Source organism: Rutilus rutilus (genome assembly GCF_951802725.1).
Source record: "Rutilus rutilus genome assembly, chromosome: 21".
In the NCBI taxonomy this organism is placed as follows: Eukaryota; Metazoa; Chordata; class Actinopteri; order Cypriniformes; family Leuciscidae; genus Rutilus; species Rutilus rutilus.
The window spans coordinates 14,172,250-14,200,166 of NC_140226.1; the positions used below are offsets into that span (position 1 = coordinate 14,172,250).

General features: G+C 38.4%; 2 protein-coding genes across 4 annotated transcripts; both read right to left on the reverse strand.

Moving 5' to 3' along the window:
* Positions 1-362: 362 nt before the first annotated feature.
* On the reverse strand, positions 363-27,621 carry wdhd1 (WD repeat and HMG-box DNA binding protein 1). 3 transcript variants are annotated; one of them, XM_084394246.1, is made up of 26 exons: positions 27,603-27,621; positions 20,296-20,416; positions 20,081-20,192; positions 19,759-19,910; positions 18,740-18,851; positions 17,986-18,036; positions 17,568-17,663; positions 17,266-17,358; positions 16,924-17,030; positions 16,439-16,580; positions 11,552-11,756; positions 11,290-11,462; positions 10,063-10,247; positions 8,960-9,201; positions 8,448-8,585; positions 7,831-7,987; positions 7,175-7,289; positions 6,632-6,763; positions 6,170-6,372; positions 5,318-5,466; positions 5,018-5,074; positions 4,719-4,750; positions 4,430-4,597; positions 2,631-2,770; positions 1,735-1,870; positions 363-939 (listed from the first exon to the last, which is right to left on the reverse strand). In XM_084394246.1, exons 2-26 carry the CDS (start codon positions 20,370-20,372, stop codon positions 772-774), a joined length of 3,342 nt encoding a protein of 1,113 aa, XP_084250372.1. In that variant the 5' UTR covers positions 20,373-20,416; positions 27,603-27,621; the 3' UTR covers positions 363-771. The 3 variants fall into 3 exon arrangements, with proteins under 3 accessions (XP_084250372.1, XP_084250371.1, XP_084250370.1); XM_084394245.1 differs by lacking the exon at positions 27,603-27,621 and adding an exon at positions 21,130-21,212; XM_084394244.1 differs by lacking the exon at positions 27,603-27,621 and adding an exon at positions 21,130-21,204 and having other exon boundaries at positions 20,296-20,419.
* On the reverse strand, positions 22,264-24,223 carry socs4 (suppressor of cytokine signaling 4). Its single transcript, XM_084394247.1, has one exon. It carries the CDS (start codon positions 23,998-24,000, stop codon positions 22,861-22,863), a length of 1,140 nt encoding a protein of 379 aa, XP_084250373.1. The 5' UTR covers positions 24,001-24,223; the 3' UTR covers positions 22,264-22,860.
* Positions 27,622-27,917: the final 296 nt, after the last annotated feature.

Consider the following 27,917-nt stretch of genomic DNA (forward strand, 5'->3'; position numbering starts at 1 on the left):
GAGATATCTTCTACACATTAAAGTGATGTCTTGGAGCAGATCAAACCACCTAAGGGGATTGACTAGACCTTTGGGTGAGGTTGTTCTTATGATTAAAAATAAAATCAGTGTTTTTAAAGTCAAATGCATTAGGCAACCAAGAGGTTGTACTGCTGGTAACATGTCAGTTCAGATCAGTTTCATTTCATGTCAGTCCAGTTGCAAAAGCAAAGTTCAGTGACCACAGATGAACATCAGAAACCCATTCATTTCACATTTGAAGGATGCCCGTCATTACATCACCGGTGTGCAACATTATGTACTTTCAACTTGCAGATTTGCCAAGCTAACATTTAGAATAAAGAAAATACAGCAGACAAGACTCAAAATACAACATTTTAGCTTTTATTATGATTGTTTTACATACAGAACAAAATTTCACACACAACAACATATGTACAAAGCAGCCAAAAATAAAGTAGGAGAGACCACAGCATTCAGAGTATCACCATATTCAAAGAGACCTTGTTATCAACCATCTTGCAAATTTATTAACAAAGAGCCTTTGCTTCATTTCAAATGCAAATGAAGAGAGACGTGTACTGCTTTCAAAAGAGCTCCAACTTGAGAATATTTCTGGAGAACAAGTGGATCACAAATGAGCAGCTAATCTATCAGACAAAAATCACAGTAAGCAATGGAAAAAACAACTTTTAAAAGTCCCCCCCCCCAATCGATATTAAAATATAAATGTAAAAAATATATAAGCATTAAACTAAATTGTGTTGAGTACTATTCTTTGTTAAATGCAAATGCAGAAAGTTTAGCAGAAGTATCCAGTGACTTTTTCTTTTTGGCACTGCCCTCGTCTGACTCCGTATGTTCATCTACTCGTCCTGCTTCATCTTCGCGCTTTCTTTTCTTGGGGTCCGAGTCGCCCTTTGCTCTCTCCGTCCAGTTCTGAATGAAGAAGATACAGGATTTTTATACACACACACAAGCAACAAACTGCATCGTTCAAATAAGCCTCAGTGATTGTAATTAAAAATGACTGACAAACCACTGCCAACCCAAACACATTTGTTCACGGTTGGTGTAAACAAAGGCGATGAACATTTACAGATGACCGTGATGAGTCACCGGACCCATTTCACATATGAGCACCGGGACTCTTTCAGCACGTTCCCTCCCCTTCCCCCTCCCAATGTACGCCATTCACCATTGTAACGCACTCTTTCACCGCCTAATGCCACCCTCATGTCATTAACATAAGATCAATGAGTACGGCACACACCCCCAGCCTGAGTTTCCAGAGCAACAGTCGTACCAACCGTTCGCCCTCCAGGCTGGAGTGTGTGAAGAGTCATTCTGTCCTGCACTGAGTGGCTCTGTGGGTGCGGGATCACGAACAGATTGTTCATACAGGCGGATAGCATGAGTGTTTGGAAAGCCCACACAAATACACAGGTAAGTGGAGATCAGAAAACAGGAGGATGCTGGCTAATGAACCGTGTTGTCATGGATAAATTGAGTTAGAGCATAAAAAAAAGAATTGGAGGAAATTGCAAAAAAAAAAAAAAAACACACGAGTGCATGAATGAAATCTGTTACGTAATAACGAGGAAACATGCAAGAAAACTGAAATGGAAATTCCTAAGTAACCTTCCTGGATTAAATAACAGGCTGAAGGATTTGCTTGAGAAATTAGTCAACCGTTTTGGATAAAATACATGTCCCATGCATGAAATGTCTTACCAGTCTTTCCTCTGCTGAGAGAGTGCGGAAACGCCCCATGCCTTCCTTGATAACATCCATTTCCTCAAAGTCAGGATTGTCTGCGAGAATGCTCTTCCTATTCTCCTCAAGCCACAGCTGAAAGCCGGTTTTTGGCCTAAAGAAAGTAAACTGGTTACAGACAAGTGTAAACAAACCACTAAAAAGGACGAACAGTTCCTTAATCAATCATCTGCTACTTGATTAGGGAAGCACAACATACAGATGAACACACTGGTGTCAGCCAAAGCAAATAGCAAAAGACTGATTCATCTGGCAATATTTTGTGATTTTCGACAAGATAACAATATCGATTGATTTACCATTTAAAAAAAAGAAAAAAGAAATTAAAATTAATACTGATTATAAGTAATAATGACATATGACGTACTATAATTTCATTTAATTGTGGGATGTAAATAAATTTAAAATAAAACACACACACTATTTAATAAAAGCAAATAAAATGTATACAATTACTGAAATTAAACATCGATCAACCACAATCAACAGTGTTAATTATCTGCTTTAATCTGATTGAACTAATATTGTATATATAACTAATACAATATCATGTTTTTTTTTTTTTTTAATTAACAGAAATTTGAATTTAACAGCAAACTCTTCATCTATGCCAAATTGTGAAGGTTCTTATATTTTATACTATACAGGATTTAAATTTAGACTGGCACAAGAGCTTCAGGCACCTTTTATCTTTAAAAAAACAGATTTACACTATTAACACTAAACTTTTATATTGTGCATCTCTAAATTTGATCATTTATAGACACTTGGGCAACAATGACATCTGACATGGAATACTTTTACTTTGAAAAAAAAAAAAAATCATTACAATTAAAGGTGCTGCGGTCTCTTACTTTCTGTTTTCGATATTCTCCGCTGATACTGGAGGTGTAGCCGCAGGAACTGGTTTCATTTTCTCTGCTTCTGATTGGCTGTCCTCCTGTTTCTTACGGTTTCCTTTAGAGGCACTCATCTGCAGCAGTGTGGCCTGGGTCTTAAAAAGAAAAAACCTACATTCAGACTGCAGAAAAAAAAAAACAGTGCTCCATAACAGCACAAACCACATGGAATCTGATCTTTTCCTTTCTGATTTGGCCCACTTCCATATGTGGTCCTAAATCAGATACAGGTCTGATGTTTTGTAATGCGACCTCAGTCATCATCAGAATTCATGCGACTTTAACAGCACTCTAGATCAACATTCGTCACAATTCTGCGCTGATGGGAGTCACTCCAAAGACTTTACATAGCGGTAGTTCTTCGGTCACTCGTTGAGCATGAACGTTGGCAGCAAAGTTAAGTCAGTGGAGGGACAGTGAGATGTTTTACTCGTATACTAGTCCTACAGATGAGACGTTCAAAGCTGCTTTGAAACAATCTGTATAGTAAAAAGCGCTATATAAATAAAGGTGACTTGATGTTGCACTGAGGTCCTAACTCTCTGTGGTCGTTAAAAATCCCATGGCACTTCTTGTAGAGTAAAGGCCTGTTCACACCGGGACGAATTTCGCGCGCGATATTCGCCGACGTTTAACGCCTCGTGACTAAACAAAGGGCGCCAATGTGAGTGTGCACACCGACGCGAAAAACGCCACGCGTAAAAGCGTCATTTTTAAAAAAACGCCTCGGGTTCGTTTTTTTGGTTTGACGCGCCGCGTCAAAAACTATCCGACCAATGAGATTGGCGCTTTTGCTCACGTGTCTGGAGCTTCTGAAGTTACAGTAAAACACAACTTGGGGGCGCTCAAACACAAAACGGTCTTGCCGAGCACACATACAGGCGAAGAAGATAGCGTCTACACTGCTGGGAAGAAATAAGACGAGGAAGATGCAAGGCAAGATGAATGTAGAGCTGCTGGCCTCGTTGGTGTCGGAACATAAAGAACTAACGTTATATGACAAACGCGACTACAAAAATCTTGATAAAAGAGAACTGTTATGGAGTGGTATTGCAGAGTAAATGGGCCTTGATGGTGAGTTTCATTTTACTTCATTGTCTTTCATGTACATAGGCTTGTAACTTTTTCCCACGAACGTTTGACAATCGCGCCATCTAATGTCAGGGAATGAATTTGCATGTTCACTCGGCTCATCGTCAGCGAAAATCGTTTGGGTGTGAACACAAAAAACGCGTTGAAAAACGCTGGCGAATAACGCGCGCCGATATTCGTCCCGGTGTGTACGGCCCTTAAGGGTGTAATCCTGGTGTCCTGGCCAAATTCCCTCCATTGGCCTTTATCAATCATGGCCTCCTAATAATAATCCCCCATGCTTTCAATTCAGCTCTGTTTACCTCCATATGACAGTGTACTGTGTCGTCTTTGTTATTGTTCTTTTGCGCATGGCACTCGCTGTGAGAAATGCATCTCACATATTTTTTCTCTATAGCTCATCTAAAGATATGTTTTGTACAAGATGGGATTTTTGTGTCCAGTGCATTGACTAAAAATCATAATGTTGCTTATATTCCAATAAAAACACCTCTGACATTTTACTCTAAGATTGTTTAGTTCTGATAGCAGAACATTTGTTAGAGGAAAAGATAACCAGGTCATCCCTTGCAGACAGAGCTAAGAGTGAGTTTTATAGGGTCAGACAGGTTGTGTGACCCCACAGGGATGGAGAACATTTGTATTTGAGCAATACACTGTACCTTGGACTTTGATTTGGGTGCCAGGGGCTTCAGGACAGGGGCTTTGCCCTGCTTTGATGTTCCGCTGAGAGTTGCAGGTTTTCTGCTGGACATCGTCATGCTGTCCAAAACATTAGTCGTTCTGGGCTGACCAGCTGGAGAACTTGAGGACTTTTCCGCACCAGACACCTGTACGTTTAAATGTGTTTTTTTTAATATACTGTAAATGTACAAATGCGTACTGTAAAGTATTCTTGAAACACAACACTTATATGGAGCTTGCTTACTTTCACTAACAATGTGCACTTACCTTGAAAGGGTTCACGCGTCCTTCTCTGCTCACTGTGACACACAAGCACAATTTTTATTGTCACCAGACACTCATCTCTCATGGCAGTCATTTATGCCACTCAAAATCAGTTAGAAAGATAAAGATGTCATGTAGAAAAAAGTAGCAATTTGATAATCAAAAATGAATTCCTTTATTTCTACACTGAAAATAAAATGTTGCATTTGGCAGTTGATAAATGCTCAGGTTTGAACTATTTTACATATTCCTTTGAGTTTTATAATTTTCCGTTTATAGAAATGGTTTAATATTCTACTCGCCTGGTTTGGGAGAGGGCCTTTCAGGTGATTTTCCTCCTTTTTTGAATGGATTCAAACCTGGCAAGTCAAAATATCTTCATATCAAAAACCAATTAAATCAGTAAAAAAAAAAAAAAAAAGCATTTCTTAATCTTAAAGCTGTCCACTGCAGTATTTGAGACTCACGCTGAAACAAGTAATGTGAATGATCAAGAAAGCCTCTATTTCAAACATCAAGAAACACACAGCTGAAATGCATGGGGCATTTGGTTTAATATACTACTTTTCAGATGTGTACGGAGAAAAAAACAGCATATTTACGTGGTTTCCTGGTCTCTGTTGATTCCTCTGCATCCATTAGCTCTTCCTGTGGATATTCTTCCTGCTCTTCCTCCTCCTCACAGCCATTCTCAACGTGTGCTTGTCTGCTGCTCATCTTATTGGATCCTCTATATTCTCTACTGGTGTGCCTAAATATACAGAAACAAAACATTTGGCATGTTGGCATCACAATTTTTCAACCATTTTTAAGGTTATTTGATTCAGAGTTCCCAAAACTTTTGGTCAATTCCTACTATGACTATTGAAAGGGACTTTTTTCACTTTTGAAATAATTTCAAAAACATTGGATTCACAAAGCAGATTACGTATTTTAAAGTCACCATGAAATCAAAATTGACAATGATAGTATTTATTATAAATGATAAATGATTAATGATGAACGACATATCTCTTCTCTGACGATGTGTTTACTGGCACCAAGGCGGGACAACCTGTCACTCAGATGACATCACAGCAATAGCAAACCACAACCATCCAATCATTTCCCATGGACAAAATCAAGTCACACTCTACATTTTTTCTTGTTTGAGAAGCCATTTCACTCTGATATACATCACAATGGGGGGAAAAAAAGACTATCGCAACATAAGTAAACATAACTACAAAAAAAAGTATTCACTGTAGAAATATGAGTTACAAAAACAAGAAGACAGAAAAAAAGGCAAAACACTGATACCACAGTTCATAAGCTTTTTCTGCTTAAAACTGGAAGAAATACTGGTTTCTAAGAAACTGCAACCAATCCAACAATTCTTAGACATCTAATTTCCAGGAGTAGAATTGAAAGACTTATAATTAATATAAATAAAACAACCGGATTTCCGTTCTAACCTCTGATAGGCCGGCTCATCATCATCTTCCTGCTCCTCCTCCTGCAGCTGATTGGCCTTTTCCAGGGCGAGTTCACTGAGTCTCTGTGCCAGGGCCATGCGTCTGGAACGAGATGCGTAACGGATGGCGAGCGTCACAACGCTGTGAGTCATCAGCTCAGCCAGCTCCACACACCGGAACTCACGCTCCAGTTTACACGACAGCTGCCCGGGCACACACACACACAAACAGACAACAAACAGCATAAAACATGGTGAGATGTCTGGAAGGACCGTTAAAACAAATCTGATCGAATGTGCGAGCCAAGCCTGAATATAAGACATACAGATGTCAAAGCAGAGTTCTGATTTATGACATTCCACAATTGTTTTACAGAAATATCACAGTGAAATTCAATCCAGGCATAAGCAATTGAATTTAACCAGGCTTTAACTTCCTGTTCTGGCCACGTGAATGACTTACAGCGAACATCTTCATTAGCAGTTCCTGCTGCTCTTTCTCGGCCTGAGACTGACCCTCGCTGTCAATTTCATAACCACTGGATGACAGAAAGCCAAAGTGGTTATGAAAGAGCATAGACCGCCAGTACTGCTCCTAGAAAACATAAACATAAATAAACAGTTTTAAAAATATATATTTTTTAATTATCCTGCATATTTCAGGATCCACATCAAGTGTCAGACAAATAATGCACTAGCAAGACAGGGATGGCTACAACTGACTTTTAGTCCAGGTCAGCAACACTGGAAATAAAATAAAATTAACATAAAATGTAATTAAAAAGAATGAAACAATGCATGTTTTTAAAGGCTGACCTATTTTATAAAAACACAACATTCATTTCACAAAATTCTGGAGCAAAAAACAGCAAGAAAAACTGCTAAGACATCATTCTGAACATTTTAAAATGTATAAATAAATAAAACACATATTAGTAGAGAACTCTACATGACACTGTAGTTGAAATGAATTTGACAAGACTCCAGGATGGATTTTAGGCCATACCTCCATTTGGCCTTTCTCTGTAGTGGTCTGGCAATAAGGCAGGTTAAAGGGCAGGACGGCCACAGCAGGACGGGGTAGGGTGGGTGGGAAACGTGAGCCTTTACATGGGATACACCTGAGACAAATGAGGAAGATTCCCAGTTTCACTGGCTATAGACACAGTGGGTCACAGATCTAAGGAAGCTTGTTTCTGTACAAGAATAAAAAATAAATAAGGTAATAGCGACTTTTTTATCTCACAATTCTGACTTTTTTCCCCTGCAATTGTGTGATATAAAATCAGAATTACATTATATAAACTCACAATTGTGTTATAAAGTCAGAATTGCATGATATAACTCGCAATTGCGAGAAATAAAGTCAGAATTACATGATATAGTTGTAACTGCTTGTTATAAATTCAGAATGGCATGATATAAACTCGCAATTTCGTGATATAAACTCTGGTAAAAAAAAAAAAAGGATGTAAGAATCGAGAGTTTATATCATGCAATTATAACTTTAAATCTCGCAATTCGGACATTATATCATGCAATTCTGGGACATCAGTCAATTGCAAGATAAAAAGACGCAATTATCTTTTAAATGTTTTAATTTGGGGCGGAAACAAGCTTCCATAGAGATCTGACATTTGTGAATAAAGGAAAATGACGCACCTGATCTGCTGTGGATTCTCATGAACCCCAACAACCCAACAATGGTCTGATTTGCTCTTGCAGGTGTCTCTGGTGTTGCAGACAGGAGCCCATGTGTTCCCCAGGGACCGGTTCAGCATACGTACAACACCCTCCGAGTCAATACAGCACGGGGTTCCTGCAAAAAGAGTTATGATCATTCACTACTCAAACAGGTAAAGGTAAACCAAAGAAACCACAGGACCCCTTTGATTATTTTTTTATTTTTTTGTCCATGTCTATTAGCTTTGATTGAGGCTGTCTGTATGCATACACTACTGTTCAAAAGTTTGGGGTTGGTAAGGTTTTTGAATGTTTTTGAAAAGTCTCTTATGCTCACCAAGGCTGCATCTATTTGATCAAAAACACTTTACTTTTATGTACTGACCCCAATCTTTTGAACAGTATTGTGTATAGCGTGTGACAACTATCAGGAAATTGAAGCTAAAGTCAAGGTTACATAAAAATTCTCTAGGCAGTTGTTTATTTTTCTCAATTTCCTTAAAGAAAAAATTTCAAAAAGCAGGAAGTGAATACAGTAGAGCTTGAGGAAGTATGTGAGTAACTCCTGCTCAACCGGAAGGTTGAAGGTGACTCACCCTCTGCAGTGAAGCCCATCCATGCCAGGTAGGACTTCCGTGAGAGAGGCAACGGTTCTCCGTGGATGACCTGCCTTCTCTTCTGCCCGAGCTGGAGCAGCTGTACGCCAAGGGCCTGGTCTCCATCAAACCCAGTACCTGACGGCATACATGACAATCAAGCTCAAACAATTTGCAGACAAAAAGCACAAGCAAAGTCAGATTCGTTTTGGAGAATCTGCTCGGATTCTCCAAATTCATATTGTTCGTTTTAATGGTTAAAAGAAAGGATTTATTCCATTTGAGTCATTTGCAGATGTGGCCTTTCACAAGTTATTACTTTTTTTTAAAGTAACTTCAATATTTTCTCATTTACAACTGCTTTGCCAATCATTTAAATATAACGATAAATAACAAACACTAGCATTAGGATTTTTTTGTGCCAATGCAATACAGATTTTAACAAACAACCATTGGCCGATACAGATATTTGTCACTTGCTCACTAATTTGAACCAGGCGACAATTAAGTACCTCTGTGATACACTATGAGGAGCTGCTCTCCATGTCCTGCCATGCAGACCACAGCTCCTGGCAGGCTGAAGATCTCCTTCTGCACACCACCGATGGAGAACAGCCTGACCATCAGAGCACTGGTGGCCACTGCCGCCCAGCCCTGACCCAAACACAAGGCACGCGCGTCCTCGCCTTTAGGAAGATCCACCATCCAGTCCTTATGAGTGTCCCAGCACGAGAAGTGCAAACACTGGATCTTACTGTTGAGAGAGAGAGAGAGAGAGAGAGAGAGAGAGAGAGAGAGAGAGAGAGAGAGAGAGAGAGAGAGAGAGAGAGAGAGAGAGACACACAATTAGACATTTGAGAAAGGAACAAAAAGATTTTCTATTAAAATATTTATGACACAATATTTATTGTTTTCTATGATGTTACTTGTTCTTTATACCAAAATATTTACTCTCTCTCTAATTTATGATTTTTTTTGGCACCCTCAGATTTCAGATTTTCAAATAGTTGTATCTCAGCCAAATATTGTCATATCCTTACAAACCATACATCAATGGAAAGCTTATTCATTCAGCTTTCAGATGATGTATACATCTCAATTTCAAATTTTTTACCCATGTCCAGGGTCACAAATGTATAATTACACTAACAAGAACATCTTAATTATATAATATAAAATATAACATCATAAAAATAATGTGTAACCAGTTTTCTACAAAAAATGTGCTATTCCCCTTTTATTTGCTATTCCACTAGAACAGTTGCAATTAATTATTCATTTAAAAAAAGTGCATTTCACAGATAGGCAGTAGTTTGCAATTCACCGACAGATAATTCACTACCAGATTTATAATGGATTAGTAGTTATGCAAATAAAAATGGAGGCAAAGTGCAAATTTGCTTCGCAAACAAGGACAAGCAATTCAGGACAAAGGGGAAATGGGTCTCTAGAGCAAGGTTCACACCAGCTTCTCCTGACTGTAATCTAACTTACTGTAATAGCTGACCCGTTGAATAAACTCTAAATCCAATTCAGCAAATGTCTAAATTAAAGAGATGAAAAACTTAATGTCTAAACTTAAAGAAATCAAGTCAACTATGATTACTGAGATTACCTGGCGAGCTCATCAGTTCCCTCACAGGCCAGCAGCACGGCCTCCTGGGATAGATCTGCCATGGTGTGGCCCAGGGAGTTGGTGAGATGCATGGCATGATGTATAGCAGTATCGTGAAACTCCACATCAATGGCGTTGTCCTGATCATCATTATAGCCACGGACGATGCCCACGGAGTTCCACATCTGAGAAGGAACATAGGGAGCTTTAAAAGATATATAATATGATAATTTTTTTCTTTCACTACATTTGATTTAACAGTAAATCAACAATCACTTCAAATTGTTGTACAGTTCCTGTTGTTTGCACATTATTGTGTTTTCAAAAGAATAAATTATTGTTATTAAATATTTGTAATGCATATTATGTTTAGGGAGTTGTAATTAGGGTTGGTACCGTATCACTTGAATTTTAGCGATTCCGATTCTTATCGATTCCCAGTTTCAATTCCAATAAAGTAAATTAAAAAAAATTAAACATTTAAGTCAAACATTTAGATATACACATTTAATCTGTGTCTTTTTGCAAAACATTCTGTTGCAGCTGAAAACCATGAACAAAAATCAGTAGCCTAAAGAACACTTACACCAGGAACATTTGCCTATGATTTTAACAAATATACCACAGCAAAAACAACTAGAAAATATAAGTATATAAATTTCAGACATTATTAAAGACAAGTAAACAGTCAGTGATAAAATAAGAACAAATAAACGAATTAGCAATAGCACAAACAAATTCCACTGAACAAAGTTCAAGGTATAGAAATTGAAATCAAATGTAAAATAGCACTGCATAGTTTTCTTTTTATAAATAAAATATAGATTAATCCTTAAAAGTTATTCAGTCAAGGGCAGTGAGTGATTTTTTTTCTTTTGTCCTTAAAATTGACCACACAGACGGCTGCAGGTTTATTAGGGTGCTGTCACTTTAAGACCTAATGCACAGATCCAATGTACTGTACACATGCATTTTGTTTTGTTTACATTCACTTAAGACATAACTGACTGTGTTTATGATATTTTGACATAATTTCATGTGTATTTGTCAGTTTCTTGACCCAGCCCTAGATGTTGTCTGACACAATTTTCTTCTAGAAACTAACTTTGTTGTATTATTTTCATGTTATCACTGTGAAGCTGCTTTGATAGAATCTGTATTGTAAAAAGCGCTATATAAATAAAGGTGACTTGACTTGACTTGAAAACGGGTATGATTTCTCCTCACCATAAAGCGATGCATGAGGTGAACTGGGGTAGATCCCGGCTGGAAAGCCCTTTGGGGTTGTGATGGCATGGGACCCTCGTATATGGGATGGGACACTGCAGGACCCACCGCTGGAAGAACAGCACTGATGCCATCCTCCTCTGGAAGTCCATCCAGTTTTACAGAGCCTGGATCTTGAGATACCAAAACATTTAACCTTTAATTAAAGCGCTTTACTTGAAGTATCTTCCTACACTATTTGCTTTGTGGTGATGTCTCATACCTTGAGAATTGTCATCGTCATCCAAGAAGGACCCTCTGTTCCGCGGTCTGCCCGTGGCAGGCATGAGGTCGTCGTCGTCATCGTCGTCATCCATGATGGGTTTCTTCACTGGAGACCGCGAGTCACTCGTGCCCTCGTCCAGTATCCGGTCATCATCCTCATCAAACAGGTCATCATAGTCATTTGTTTCTTTAGCTGCAGTGGCCTAAATATCAGCATAAAAAAAACCATTATAGATTCATTTACATGAGTTGAAAAAAAGGAGCACGTTTAAATTAACATTTATGTACAGTAGGGCTGTCCCCGACTATGGATTTTCATAGTCGAATCAGAATCGTCATGTCTTGCCTATAGTCGACTAATAGTCGAATCATGTGTATGGGGGCGGGGCTTTAACGTTTCAAAGCCGCGATGTACAGAAAATCACACAAAGATATAGAAGAAAATGTATAAAAACATTTTGGATCAATAAAACTAAGAAATACCATAACTCCAGAAAGGCCACACTGCAGACAGGATTTGCATTTCACATGCAAATCAAATTAAATCGGCTAAATTACCTGTGCGAGCAGGCCAGCCTACAGCACAACATCGATGCACCGAAAAAATAAACAATTAATTTACTAAAATTAAATTAGAACAGAATAGGCCTATACCTTTCTAATAAATAAAAAATACAAAACGAAATAAATTAGAATCAAGTCACAAGATGAGGAGCAAATGTGTGCAAAATGCCTAAAGTGCTGGGGAACATATATTCAAAACACAAGCCACAAATAGTTAGATTAGATAACCCTGACAGATTAATAAATAAAATAAAAATAAAGAAATTATTAAAATAACGATAGTAGCCAGAATTTTCAACTTTGTCTTTTTAACTGCAGAAACAACAATAAATAAACTGGAGTGGCAGTCTTTTTAGCTAAAAATGTTCACAGCATCCAAAAATCAAATTATAACCGGCTGAAAAGTTTTGAAATCACTTGTACCCTACCTGATCGAGAGAACAAATCCAGTCTTTCACTCTGTCTGTGTCCGTTGGAGTCTTTTCAAATTGTGCGCGCAGATAAAATACATTCTAACGTGAAACCCAGTCTATGCGTGAAACGTGTTAACGTTGGCCGGCAGAAGTGCGATAATGGTTTTCATGATGCTAAATCCAGCCTTGGAGAATATCCTTTCTGATGGTGTACATCCACACTTTAGATTTTCTTATCCCAGACATTGTTAAAGATTTAAATCCTTGCCGCGAAGACGCTCCTCTGTCGGTCAGGGATCGAAAGTGAAACTTAAATCTGTCACGGGGTGTTTGGATTTATTCACGCACGTTAAAAAATATTTATTAAAAGCTTCTTTCTTTGCACATTTTTATATACAGCATTATCATAATAGGCTGAATATTAACGTATTGACATAAAAGCTAGTTCTATGTGAAATTGAGCGCCCTCATATAGCCAAAGGGGCATGATCCTCGTTTCATAACACCTCTGCGAAGATTCGACCATGAGATCGGTAGTCGAATCAGGCTCCTCCTATCGAAGCATCGAATCTTCGACTATTCGGGGTCACCCCTAATGTACAGACATTATATAATCAGCTTTTATTGCTTTTACAAAAGAAGTTGACGCGAGTTAAGAGACCAAAATAGACTAAACGTCGCCTGTAGACGTTAGCGAACGTCGATTGTAGACGAGACCCAGATAGACTAAACGTCGCCTGTAGACGTTAGTGGACGTCGATTGTAGACGAGACCCAGAAAGACTAAACGTCGCCTGTAGACGTTAGCGGACGTCGATTGTAGACGAGACCCTGATAGACTAAACTTCGACTGTAGACGTTAGCGGACGTCGATTGTAGACGAGACCCAGATAGACTAAACGTCGCCTGTAGACGTTAGTGGACGTCGATTGTAGACGAGACCCAGATAGACTAAACGTCGCCTGTAGACGTTAGTGGACGTCGATTGTAGACGAGACCCAGAAAGACTAAACGTCGCCTGTAGACGTTAGCGGACGTCGATTGTAGACGAGACCCTGATAGACTAAACTTCGACTGTAGACGTTAGCGGACGTCGATTGTAGACGAGACCCAGATAGACTAAACGTCGCCTGTAGACATTAGGGGACGTCGATTGTAGACGTTGGGGTATGTCGATTGTAGACGAGACCCAGATAGACTAAACGTCGCCTGTAGACGTTAGGGGACGTCGATTGTAGACGTTGGGGTATGTCGATTGTAGACGAGACCCAGATAGACTAAACGTCGCCTGTAGACGTTAGGGGACGTCGATTGTAGACGTTGGGGTATGTCGATTGTAGACGAGACCCTGATAGACTAAACGTCGCCTGTAGACATTAGGGGACGTCGATTGTAGACGAGACCCAGATAGACTAAACGTCGACTGTAGACGTTAGCGGACGTCGATTGTAGACGAGACCCAGATAGACTAAACGTAGACTGTAGACGTTAGCGGACGTCGATTGTAGACAAAACCCAGATAGACTAAACGTCGACTGTAGACGTTAGCGGACGTCGATTGTAGACGAGACCCAGATAGACTAAACGTCGCCTGTAGACGTTAGTGGACGTCGATTGTAGACGAGACCCAGATAGACTAAACGTCGACTGTAGACGTTAGCGGACGTCGATTGTAGACGAGACCCTGATAGACTAAACGTCGACTGTAGACGTTAGCGGACGTCGATTGTAGACGAGACCCAGATAGACTAAACGTCGCCTGTAGACGTTAGGGGACGTCGATTGTAGACGAGACCCAGATAGACTAAACGTCGACTGTAGACGTTAGCGGACGTCGATTGTAGACGAGACCCAGATAGACTAAACGTCGACTGTAGACGTTAGCGGACGTCGATTGTAGACGAGACCCAGATAGACTAAACGTCGACTGTAGACGTTAGCGGACGTCGATTGTAGACGAGACCCTGATAGACTAAACGTCGACTGTAGACGTTAGCGGACGTCGATTGTAGACGAGACCCTGATAGGCTAAACGTCGACTGTAGACGTTAGCGGACGTCGATTGTAGACGAGACCCAGATAGACTAAACGTCGACTGTAGACGTTAGGGGACGTCGATTGTAGACGAGACCCAGATAGACTAAACGTCGACTGTAGACGTTAGGGGACGTCGATTGTAGACGAGACCCAGATAGACTAAACGTCGACTGTAGACGTTAGGGGACGTCGATTGTAGACGAGACCCAGATAGACTAAACGTCGCCTGTAGACGTTAGGGGACGTCGATTGTAGACGAGACCCAGATAGACTAAACGTCGACTGTAGACGTTAGCGGACGTCGATTGTAGACGAGACCCAGATAGACTAAACGTCGACTGTAGACGTTAGCGGACGTCGATTGTAGACGAGACCCAGATAGACTAAACGTCGACTGTAGACGTTAGCGGACGTCGATTGTAGACGAGACCCTGATAGACTAAACGTCGACTGTAGACGTTTGCGGACGTCGATTGTAGACGAGACCCAGATAGACTAAACGTCGCCTGTAGACGTTAGGGGACGTCGATTGTAGACGAGACCCAGATAGACTAAACGTCGACTGTAGACGTTAGCGGACGTCGATTGTAGACGAGACCCAGATAGACTAAACGTCGACTGTAGACGTTAGCGGACGTCGATTGTAGACGAGACCCTGATAGACTAAACGTCGACTGTAGACGTTAGCGGACGTCGATTGTAGACGAGACCCTGATAGGCTAAACGTCGACTGTAGACGTTAGCGGACGTCGATTGTAGACGAGACCCAGATAGACTAAACGTCGACTGTAGACGTTAGGGGACGTCGATTGTAGACGAGACCCAGATAGACTAAACGTCGCCTGTAGACGTTAGGGGACGTTGATTGTAGACGAGACCCTGATAGACTAAACGTCGCCTGTAGACGTTAGCGGACGTCGATTGTAGACGAGACCCTGATAGACTAAACGTCGCCTGTAGACGTTAGCGGACGTCGATTGTAGACGAGACCCTGATAGGCTAAACGTCGACTGTAGACGTTAGCGGACGTCGATTGTAGACGAGACCCAGATAGACTAAACGTCGACTGTAGACGAGACCCAGGTAGACTTAGGTCAGGTGTGAAAATAGAGAAAAATCTACCACACTCTGCATAGCCTATGAATGTAAGCCCTTTTTACTGGTAAAATCAGACATTTGGCATTATCAGGATCCACAAATATTGCCCCACTGCATAATTATACAACATTAAATGTAGTAGCTTTATTGAAACTCTGTAAACGTTAATTTTTTTTCTAGCGCAGTAGCGTTGAATCTCTTTCACACAGACAAGCCACTCACAGAGATTAATGCAACATGATAAGAATAAACAATCTAAAACACTTTAAATCATCATACTACCAAAACTAAAAACGCGATATAGTGAGTTAAGCAATGCTTTCGCTTCGAGGACTGCCGCTTTAAATTATGTTAGCTTTGAGGACTGTTGCTCCGGCACGTATGCTCTTCAGATGATCAATGACAGATCTAATCGCAAGAAAGCGTGACAAAATGACTATTCCCAAACTGTAAATGGTTAGTTAATCCAAAAATTCATTGTTTGGAAGATAAACGAAAATCCTATGTTTGAAACGATATGAGGGTGAGAACATGATGACAATTTACATTTTTGGGTGAATTATACTTTAAAAATACAGTAAGCTGTGTCTTGGATAAAACTAACTCGTTTCGTTTACATCGACGATACATGTCGTCGCGTTTATACTGCGATATCTCGTTATAACAATGAATCGTTACATCCCTATTAGACACTCATGACTTTACGTTGATGATGCTATTTCTGGTGCAGTATGTTCAGGGAAAAATAGGCGAGAGCCTGAGGGTACAACTGACCTTGGTGTTCTGGATGGTAGAGGAAGAGGACGACACGTCTTCCAGGAGCCCGAGGCAGCCCTCTGTGTCCGTGTAAGCGATCCGGCCCCCTGAGGGATGCCATGCCATCCCACACACAGTGAACCCTTTCTCATGTTTCTGTCTGCAATGGTACAAGATTAACAAACACCATCACCACTAAAAACATCCTCAAACACAACCAATATTGTGTACAGTTATATTCAATGCAAGGTCAATGCAATATTTACAGTCAGATTTCAACAGTGTTGGGGAAAGTTACTTTAAAAGTAATGCATTACAACATTGTGCTACTCCCTTAAAAAGTAATGCAACTTAGTTACGTTTTATGTAAAGTAATGTGTTATGTTACTTGGGGGAAAAAGTAATCTGATTGTGTAACTCACATTACTTGTAAAGCGTTACCTCGAACACTGGGTTTCAACATCCAAACTTATCAATAATATTAAGATCAATATGACTATAACCTCTCAATACACAGTTTGGCCTCTACATCCCAAATCAACAGGTTTCCGCCAACTGTTCCTGCAGCCAGAAACTTCCCACACGGCGACCAGACCACAACATTAAAAACCTGGGGAGGAGAACGAATCGGAAAGAATTGTTCATGACAACATTAAAATGCATTGCAATTTAACACACAACTTTAACCACACAGTACATTATCTCATCTGATACAGTAAGGGAAAGGTTAATACGCAATTGTAACGCTAATAAAGGTTTCCACCACCCACAAATGACCTTTTCTAATTATATTCCTCTTATAAGTAACTGTTCCACTGTAAACTACTGGATGGTTTTCTACTGACCTGCGTGATGAGTTCATCAGAGAGTGTGCTAACATGTGTCCATGTGTTTTTGTCATACAGCTGAATGGTTAAGTCCACCGGTACAGCGAGCAGCTACAAGTACATACACAACAATGAAAAAAAAGAAAATGTATCTTAATGTCACGACTGTTGTAAGAAACTGGTGATAGGAGTCATTTACAAGACTGACAGATTGACTGATGTGCTCATCAAGTAGTTATATATGAAGCCACCGAAGCAAGAAACCTGAAAATGTTAAGTTAATTTAAAAAAAGCTTATATAAACGTGACATTTTCAATACCTTTCCAGAACGAGGCTGCCAAGCAAGTCTACAGAGAGACTTGGCATTGCTAACATCACTTGACTTCTGGAGAACTTTCCATTGAGCTACTTGAGTCTAAAACACACAACAGGGATTAGCTTTACATCAAAATACAGAAGGGTCCAGAAGACTTTGAATTTTTAATTTTTTTTTGTGAACAAAACAAAGGCTCATATAAAATGTTTCTGCTTTATTTTGCACCATGTGAATTTGTTCTAAATACATTTTTAAAACTAAAAGTTAACAGTTAAATTTGATTTGTTTATTCAATTGTTATGGTATGTAATAAAAGTTACAATTACAAAATGCAATATAGAAGCGTTTTCATTAGTGCTCTATGAGTTTTGGACACCATTGTACGTGTATTTCGTTGTATGAAGAGCTGATAAGGCCTCACCTGAGACTCAATAGACCACACAGTGACTGATCCATCACAGCTGGAGGAAGCCTGTCAGGAAGTCACATCAGCACAACAAAATTACCAATACTGGCCCAACAGTCGTTTTAAATACATTAATACTCATCAGAACATGTTAAATTACACAAACAACACACAGGACCATTCACAAGCCTGGGATCGGTAAGATTGTTAATGCTTTTGAAAGTGTATCTTATCAAAGCAGTATTTATTTAATAAAAAATACAGTAAAAAACAGAATTACTATGTAATATTATTACAATTTACAATAACTGTTTCTATTTTTAGATATTTGATATATGTAATTTATTCTTGTGATGGCAAAGCTGACTTTTAGGCATCATTACTCCAGTCTTCAGTGTCACATGATCCTTCAGAAATTATTTGAATATGCTGATTTGCTGCTCAAGAAACATTTCTTATTATTATCAATGTTGAAAACATTCATATTTTGTGGAAACCATGACTTTTTTCCAGGATTCTTTGATAGAAAGATCAAAAGAACAGCATTTATTTGAAATAGAAATATTTTGTAATATTATTAATGTCTTTACTATTCTTTCTTCAAAAAAATAACTAATAATAATCTAAATCTTACTGACCCCAAACTTTTCAACATTAATGTATGCGACAAACATGACAGTGATAACTGGTTCACGAGCAATTCTTAATTTAGACACATTTAAAAAAATGACACCTGTTGAACATTAAAAACAGGCACAATGACACTCACAAGGAACTCATCAGAAGGATCAAGAGCCACACTGAGGACGGGAGCGTCATGCCCACGTAGGGTCTTCTGCTGACTGCTGTCCGCCACCTCCACTATCTTCACCAGGAAGTCGCTGGAAAACAGAACGCCAAGATTAGCCCCTTCATCCTCCACCATTTTCAGCTCAACAGAGACTCATATTGGCACTGTAGATCTTTTGATCTGAAGTGGGGAAATAAATGAAAACTCATTTCCGACCTCTATAGGAAGAAAAAAAGAAATCAAATAACCTGTTTGGAGCTCAGCTGCCAGTGCATCAATATTCAAGCATCGGCAGCGGGATAAAACTGCTTAATCAATGCTGTGACATGCTCGCTGCCTTCATCCGTGATGCAGCCACTTAAAGCAATCCATATGTCCGGCAAACGGCCATTTGTAACTAATCATACAACAATCGAAGTGGCTTCCTCTCCACAAAAGCACGGAGATGGGAGAACTCAAATATTAAATGACCCGTGAGATTTGGATGATTTTTATTTCAGCAATTTTAACTAATACACAGAACCGCTACTAAAAATACATATAAAACAAAACATGGAAATAAGACAAACATGCTTAAAGGGATAGTTCACACAAAAATTTTAATACGGTCATCATTTACTCAACCTCCAAACCCGTAGGTCTTCCAAGCCTTCTGAAGAGACACGACCGCTTTAAATGATGAACAGATTTAATTTCGGTAAACAGAAGCTCACACAAGAATCAATTTTTTTTTTCTCTAGACTGTCAAGCTGTTCATATGGATTAGTTTTATGATCTCTTTATGAACATTTTGAATCATCTGAGTTTTGGGTAAATAGACTTTCAACAGGGAGACAGAAATCTCTCAGATTTCATTAAAAAGTTCTTCATTTTTGTTTCCGAAGATGTTTTTTTTTAGCATTTTACAGTAATTTATGACATGACCATTTCAATTTTTAGGTGAATTGTCCCTTTAAGAACACGATTGCAGCATGTAAAGGAATGAAAGCAACTCGTACCTTGAGCCGGCAGCCACTCTTGACCCGCTGGCGTTGAAGGTGACGTGGTTTGCGTTGGTGGTGAATCGAGTGAGTATGCCATCTGGATCTCCCTCTGGGAAAGTGTGAATCTGAACCGTGTTGTTGGAAACTGCTGTAACTAGCTTTCCATTCTGTAGGAAAAAATAACCACTGACATTTAAATAGCAGTAAAATGAACAGGATTCAAATTTAATTGACCGTTTTCAGGTGTTTTACGAGAAAACTCTCTGTAGCATTATTAATGTAATTATGCTTTTATAATCCACTGTGAAAGAACACACCAAAACAAATGTGAACTTACCTTCAAGGCTACAGAATAGACCTTCTCCCCGACATTTATAGACTTGGGATCATCGTCATCTAGACTTTCCCATATGCGGACATCACCATCACTCCCACAAGTCACAATACACCTGGGAAAGATCATAAAGTGGATTACAGGCATCTTATTATTGCCCATTTGTTAAGTCCGAAATCAAATGTATGTTTTGAGATATTACAAAAGATGTCACTTACTTTCCCTCATCATCAAAGCAGACATCAGTGTGGCCTTCTGAGTGACCGTAACGCATGGGCTTCCTTTCACACGGCATGATGCTCTCAGGAGGACAATCAGATACAGGACAGACAATGTCTGCTGCTGGTGATATGTGTAATAATATATATTAGCATTAAATATAATTTATATATAATTCATTTTATATTTGAAATTAACTAATTCGATAAATTAATTTATCCTCAGAGGTATTGCAATACAAAATTACTCTGTATCGTCTGTCTTATAGTCTAATGTAACTTGCACACATTGATACAGAATTTGCTTATATAGCAGATATACTAATAATGTAAAAATATATAATACTTATAATTACAGCATTCTAATTTACTTCTATAATCAAATATTTAAAAAAAGACATTATCTGTAACTACTGGGACTTGTAACAAATGATATTGTTTTTATTAATTTAACTTCCCTACTTGATCTCTCTTGATCTCTTCCTCTCTCAAGGATCAGAATGACCATGATCACATATACAAACCAGAAATTGAAATAACATCATTTGACAATTTTTTTTTTTTTTTTGTGATGCAAACATAATCAGCCTTTACTAAAAGTAAATTCATTTTTATCTCAAGTTTAGACCCCCCAAAAAAGCATAATCTTTGGAAAACAAAGAAGTGCAAATGTGCTTCTAAGACAGCTGATGTCCATGCAAAATGATCGACAACCGCGGAATAAAAACAAAACATCCTAAGGGAGAATGCACGTGGCAAAGTAAACCATTATAATCGAATAACAATACATCGATATATGCTGCATAAATGTTTTAAACAACACGCAGTACTTACAGCTTTAGCTTGGCGGTAATTCTCAGTATTCAGCGCCACACTCGCTCACATCTCCCGCGCTGACACCAGTGACGTGTAAAAGTGGGACGGACCGTTCATTTTTACCAAATGTCATTGGCTGAGTCAGAGTATTGACCCCACCCAAAGTGTGACGTGTAGTGACGTTCCAGATATATTATTTTACATTAAAAGTATTTTAAAAATAATTATTTATTGTTATAAATGAATCAGTCGAACATTTCTCATAGTTAATATTATTTTAAAATGTTTGAGCCGCATGTAAAAACAATGTAATTGCTCTCAAAAAAATAAATGGCAAACAGCAATTGGATCTGCCTGCAGCAAAACTGTCTGGTATGAGGCTTAAGCATCAATAATGTAATACAGCCTAAGGTTGTACGTTTAATCCTCTTCAAGAGAATAGACAAATTATCCTCATTGTCTGTTTGTTGAATAATTTGATACTCCAGGAAGCAGCTCTTGTATCTGCTTGTAGAATGAAATGCAATACCAAATATTATGATAAGATTAATGGTCACATTAGGGCATGTCATTTCTGCATGATCTAGTTCCTGTCTTTTTTGTTTGTGGACGTGTGTCCGGATTTGCCTTCATTTTAAAGACGAATTGTTCCCAAAAGGATCTTTGAGACATTTAAAATCTGAAATCACCTAAATGGTGATCAGTAAATAGCCCCTAAAAGGAAGTTAGAAGTAGAAAAATGTGTCTATTGTGTCTATATAGAGGTTCTTCTAATATTTCACAATGGTATATGAGCTATAAAGCTATGAGTTCATGATAAAGATCACTCACTCTAAGATTTCATCATCTGAAGAACATAAATATTTAACATGAATGGGTTTGGCAGATCATGAGTAAATCAGTTTGCTAAGAGAGAATCATATCACATTTTGTAAAAAGTGAGAATATTATTGATCTTTTAATCAATATAAGCCCCTCACTTTACTGGTTTTGTCCCTGTACATCAATGCACCCAGATTCATAAATAGCAGTTAACTTCGCATATAGTCACCCAGTGAAATCTTGTATGATAAAACATAATCTGAAAGGAGATTTGATGTAAACCATAGCACAGCGAAACAAATCAGTCTTAATAATTTATTTGTTGATTCTATTGCTTGTTTTATTGAAAATGTTTGGCTACAATATGTGGTTGAATCGCTTCAAGACTGCGTGGTTATACGGGACAGATTTATCAAATAATATACTGACATGGTTTTGCAACTCAAACAGATATGGTTTAGGCACTGTTAAGTTCTAAAATACAAGATGAATAGATAGTAGTAGTAGTTAGAAATTGTCAAGTCAGTTTTACAAGTCTGCTATCTAGTGGAATCTGGTAAGTACTACAATAGGAAAAACTTCCAATAAATGAAACAAAAGTTATTAATTCCCTGTTTTATCATGAAGATCTAGGGTACAAAACTGCATACAAAAAGTAAAAATTGCATACAAAAAGTAAATGATAATAACAGATGATAAACAAGAACAAGAAAGAAATGAAATTCACATAGTAGAAAACCTGCAAAAAATACTTCAAATTTGAACCAATGTCCTACATATCTTTGGTTTGCACAAGATTATATTAGAAACATGAACTGTTTTTTTTTTTTTTGTGCTGCATGGTAACTACGTCCACCATGCTGTGTTGAATACATTTACTGTGCCTTTCAATCCGTCAAATCCAGCAACATGTAGTTTTGTCAGTTTTTAAACAGCACAAGCTCCATTGCACCGATAGTGGTATTGCCTAAGGAAGTGTCTCAAAGTGTAGGGTAATGGCAAAGCATCAATGCCCTGATACGTTGTACAGCTACAGATGACCGCCCTGCACATGTGCTGCAGAGAGAACGGAAAGTTCCTAGGTAGAGGGCGAGAGAGAAGAGGCTCAAAAAACAGGCAGCTGGCAGGGTCACTGTAGTGCTTTAGTAGGCCCGTGACGCTGGAATCCCTGTACATGCAAGGGTCACGGCCATCGAAGCTAAAGCGCTTCCCGTTTTGCTCTATCCGAGCGTGGAGGGAGCGGCTATAGCGCCTGAAGCTAACCGAGAAGAGGTATTCGTCCTGGGCAGAGTCTCGTAGCAGAAAGGTTCCTTCTGGTTGCCCTTCCAAAAGCTGCTCTGCTTCGAAACGATCCAGGACCCCCCAATAACAGGGGCTGTTGTTGATCTGAAGCAGATCTGGAACCAGGATGTAGTCAGTGTGGGCGCAGCACTGGGCGTCCCCATGTGCAAAAGACGGATCCCAGTCATCCAGACTAGAAGCCCCGGATGAGTTGATCTCCTCCCAGGAAATGAGCGCTGGAGGTGAGGAGGATAACAAGGGACCCTTGGGTTCGGTTTCGATGCTTAAAGCAGGTTTGGTGTGAGCGCCGTGTCTCTTGATCAGATGCCAACACTGAGCCAGTTCAGATTTCGGAGAGAACGGACACTTGTCCTCCATGAGCTCGGACACATGAATCTTCCGTTTGGACCAAAGGAGGACAGAGAACGGGCGCGAGGACCCGGACTGGTGATGATGGTGGTGGTGGTTGCGAAGAGGAAGGCACTGGCCGACGGCATCCTGAAACTTCTGCCTCAGGGAACGACGGGACAGACCTTTCCTGCAAGGAGAGTCTGAATCTGGTTCTCCAGGGATCGTGCAGCTGCACTTTCGCTCTCGACGTCTCCGAGGACAAGAGGCAGAGCGTACGCCCTGGTCGTCTGTTCCTTCCCCATCTTCCCCTCTGGGCGCTGTCTCGTGGCGTGACCCTCGGGAGCGTTTTTTAATACTGCGGATGTAACTATCAGCACTCCAGCTCCGCAGGTTCTTGGGACGTGTGTCCGAGTTTTTGGGCTTCCTCTCTGACATTGTTGCAGGCCCTTTTCAGAAAAGTGCTGCACAGAATTTGAAAATCAATTACGATTGGCAAAGAAAAATTTGAGGAATAATACTACTGCTACTAATACAAGGCTAATAATCTAATTTAAGGTTTCCATACTGAAAGGCATAAAATATTACAATATTAATGAATGCACTGTATATTGATGTACAGACACAGACTATTCATATCCAATTACAGTCACAAATAACTTTTTTGTGGTGAGTTATCAGGAAATAAACAGGATTCTATTCACATATATAAAAATACTTCAAATAATAGACATTTTTAGTTATTTTTTTTTTACATTTAATAACTAAAATTAAATAAATTAAATATTTAGGAAATTAAATTATATTAAAATTGAATATATATATATATATATATATATATATATATACACACACACACACACAGTATATATATATATATATATATATACACGCACACAGAAAAAAAATATACATACATACATGCAATTATTATGCAATTATATATATATATATATATATATATATTTTATATATCATATACATTTTATAAAATAATAAATTACATATTTTGGAAAACTGTAATGGCCACTGTAGAGCAGTTTAGGTCTACATAATTTTATAATTCCTACATTAATTTACTCATTTACATAACATACATTAGATCATCTGCACTCAGGTATCTGTTATTTTATATATAGGCCTATATATATATATACATACATATAACAACTATATACAAGTAACAGTCGCACATACAGCTAATAACTGAAAACTTTAAACTATTCAACCAGTATCTTTATAAAAATAAAAAAAATCAAATCCTACCTTCAGAATAAAATGCAGGATGGAAAATCTTACGTCCTCACAGAGGAGTGATGAATTTCTCCATGCCTGAAGTTCGTGCAGTGAGAGCTCGGCATGAACTGAAGGGAGGAAGCGCATCCCTCCTATTTAAAACCTCTCAAGTATCAATTCCTCAGAGGAATACTTGCCCTTCACTGGACGGAAGAGGTACTTTTGTCAATGGACAGTTAACCTAGCATATACAACGATGAATACGCTGTCCTGAAGAAGTGACATTGAGAATTTTAAATGAGTAGGCAATAGGATGTATAATCAATATCAGTTTTAAACTTTATATATATATATATATATATATATATATATATATATATATATATATATATAATACCTGCTAGTTTTACTTGCAAAAACATGTCTATCTCTTAAATAAGCCACAAGCCCACAACATTAAAATCTTTTTAAATGTATTAGTTTTTAGCATGAACTTTGACTGACCATCAATGAATCAATGAGCTAAATGTAATTAGTCAATAATAATGGACGTCTATTTACGAGAGCAACCTTGTTAGGAAGGAAATGGGAAATTTCCTAACAGACACTGAGAGCTCTACTTCATTGATTTATTGATTGATATGTGCCCTGCTTTAATTTGGGAACATCCGGCAAACATTTGCCTGGCGCAAAAGCAATTTTTGACACCCATTTCAGATGGTGGTCAGGCCAGGGGTCCACATCCACCCAGAAAGTATCAAATATCAAGAGTAATATCAGAGGCATGCACTTCCGGCCTGCTAAATGGATTACAAAATAAATTCAATAATTCATTATGGCTGTGAAGTCATTAGATGATATCATTCCCAAATATTAAAATATGTTACTCTCTTTTGTTTAATATCACAGGCAGGCCACTGTATAGCAATGAATTATTCAGCAGAGAATCCTGTGCATCTTGTTTTCATAAATTTTCACTCTACACACAAATGTGTGAGGCCAGCAGGACAGCATGAGTGATGAATTCTCTTGTGATCTGTTAAAAGAGGTTGATCGGATCAATGTGTAGAGGCTCTTCATATCTTACAAATGTGTAAGAACTATTATGCGTTCGGTCCTTTCTCTTATAATATTCTTTCCCCTAATTGTTGTAGAACTTAAAAAATAAAGGCAACATTTTGCATGTATTTTTACAGTGTGAGTAAATGTTATGAAAGTATTTTTTAATTGTAAGTGAATGTTATGATGACATAATATGAATTTAGGAGATGTGTGTAAATTGTTCAGTTTATGTACATGTTTCATTTGTTCAGTCTAAAGGGATAAATAAAAACTTCTAATGAGAATTATAAATGTTGAAATAAACTAAAATAAACAAGTTTAAGTACCAAAATGACTAAAACTGAAATAAAAATATTAAAAAACAAAAATATATTAAAAAGGAAATACAAAATATAATGAAATACTATTATAGAATTTAAAAACAAAGGATGATAACAACAACGACAAATACAGACCCTTTCCAAAAAATTTGAATATCATGGAAAAGTTTATTTATTTCCATAATTCCATTCACAACGTTAAACTTCCATAGATTATAGATTCAGGGCCCACAACTTAAACGATTTCAAGTATTTAGTTGTTTATTTGTACATAATTTGGGCTTCCAGCTCATAAAACCCACGAAAACAGGATTTCAAAAAATTCGAATATTACATGAAATCACACAGTAATTACCCAGTGATACCATGGTCATTGAACCAGGTTTTGGTTATTTTGGCAGTGTGGGCAGGTGCAAATCCTGCTGGAAAATGAAGGAAGCATGAAGTGCTCTGAAAATGTCCTGGTAGACGGCTGCGTTGACTCTGGATTTAATAAAGCACAGTGGACCAAAGTCCTCTTTTCTGATGAGAGCAAATTTTGCATCTCATTTGGAAACCAAGGTCCCAGAGTCTGGAGGAGGAATGGAGAGGCACACAATCCAAGATGCTTGAAGTTTCCACAGTCTGTGTTGGTCATCGGCTGGTGTTGGTCCACTGTGCTGTCCACTCAACGCAGCCGTCTACCAGGACATTTTCAGAGCACTTCATGCTTCCTTCAGCAGACAAGCTTAATGGAGATGCTGACTTCATTTTCCAGCAGGATTTGCACCTGCCCACACTGCCAAAATAACCAAAACCTGGTTCAATGACCATGGTATCACTGTGTAATTACTGTGTGATTTCATGTAATATTCACATTTTTTGAAATCCTGTTTTCGTGGGTTTTATGAGCTGGAAGCCCAAATTATGTACAAATAAACAACGAAATACTTGAAATTTTAAGTTGTGGGCCTTGAATCTATAATCTATGGAAGTTTAACGTTTTGAATGGAATTATGGAAATAAATAAACTTTTCCATGATATTCAAATTTTTTGGAAAGGCTCTGTATATAGTTTTAAAAATCGTTCCAAATATAAAAGAGTAACAGAGTCAACACCACAACTATAACGATAAGGGCACAGAGAAACAATATACAGAACAATATTGTACGTTGGTAAGGATGCTAATATGGACCTATAGTTTTCGTTAAAGTTATCTTTATAATTATCGTTCCAGGTTTGAAAGTGCCGGAACAATCACCTAACTTATCATTTAAAGTCATCACAATACTAATAGGTTACACAAGATGACAACAAAATAGCCTGGAAAACTGTTAACCATAATTATTCATGCCCCAATGCATGCTGGGAAGCGGATGAAAAGGACTACAAAACCATTTGTAGGCCCATTTGAGCAAATAAATGTAATAAAATAAACTTACTGATAAGAAGTTTATCTGCCGTCGATGGCTTGACCTAAAAAACAAACAAACAAACAGTGTGTTAGAATAAATGGCTTTAACTACTTTTAATTATCATTATCAAAATGTATTCTTATAGTGAATTTTGAATCATCAATTGGTGAGCAGCATCAATTATTCCCCTCTAACCTTCCCTCCCCATGAATTACCAGAATTTGACGGCTTCCATCAAATACTTGGGACTAAATCTGGATTCCCACCAGACCGCACAATGCAGAAGTGAAGCATGTTTAGCTGGAAGAAGTAACGGGATCAGACAACTGGGAGAACAAGCTC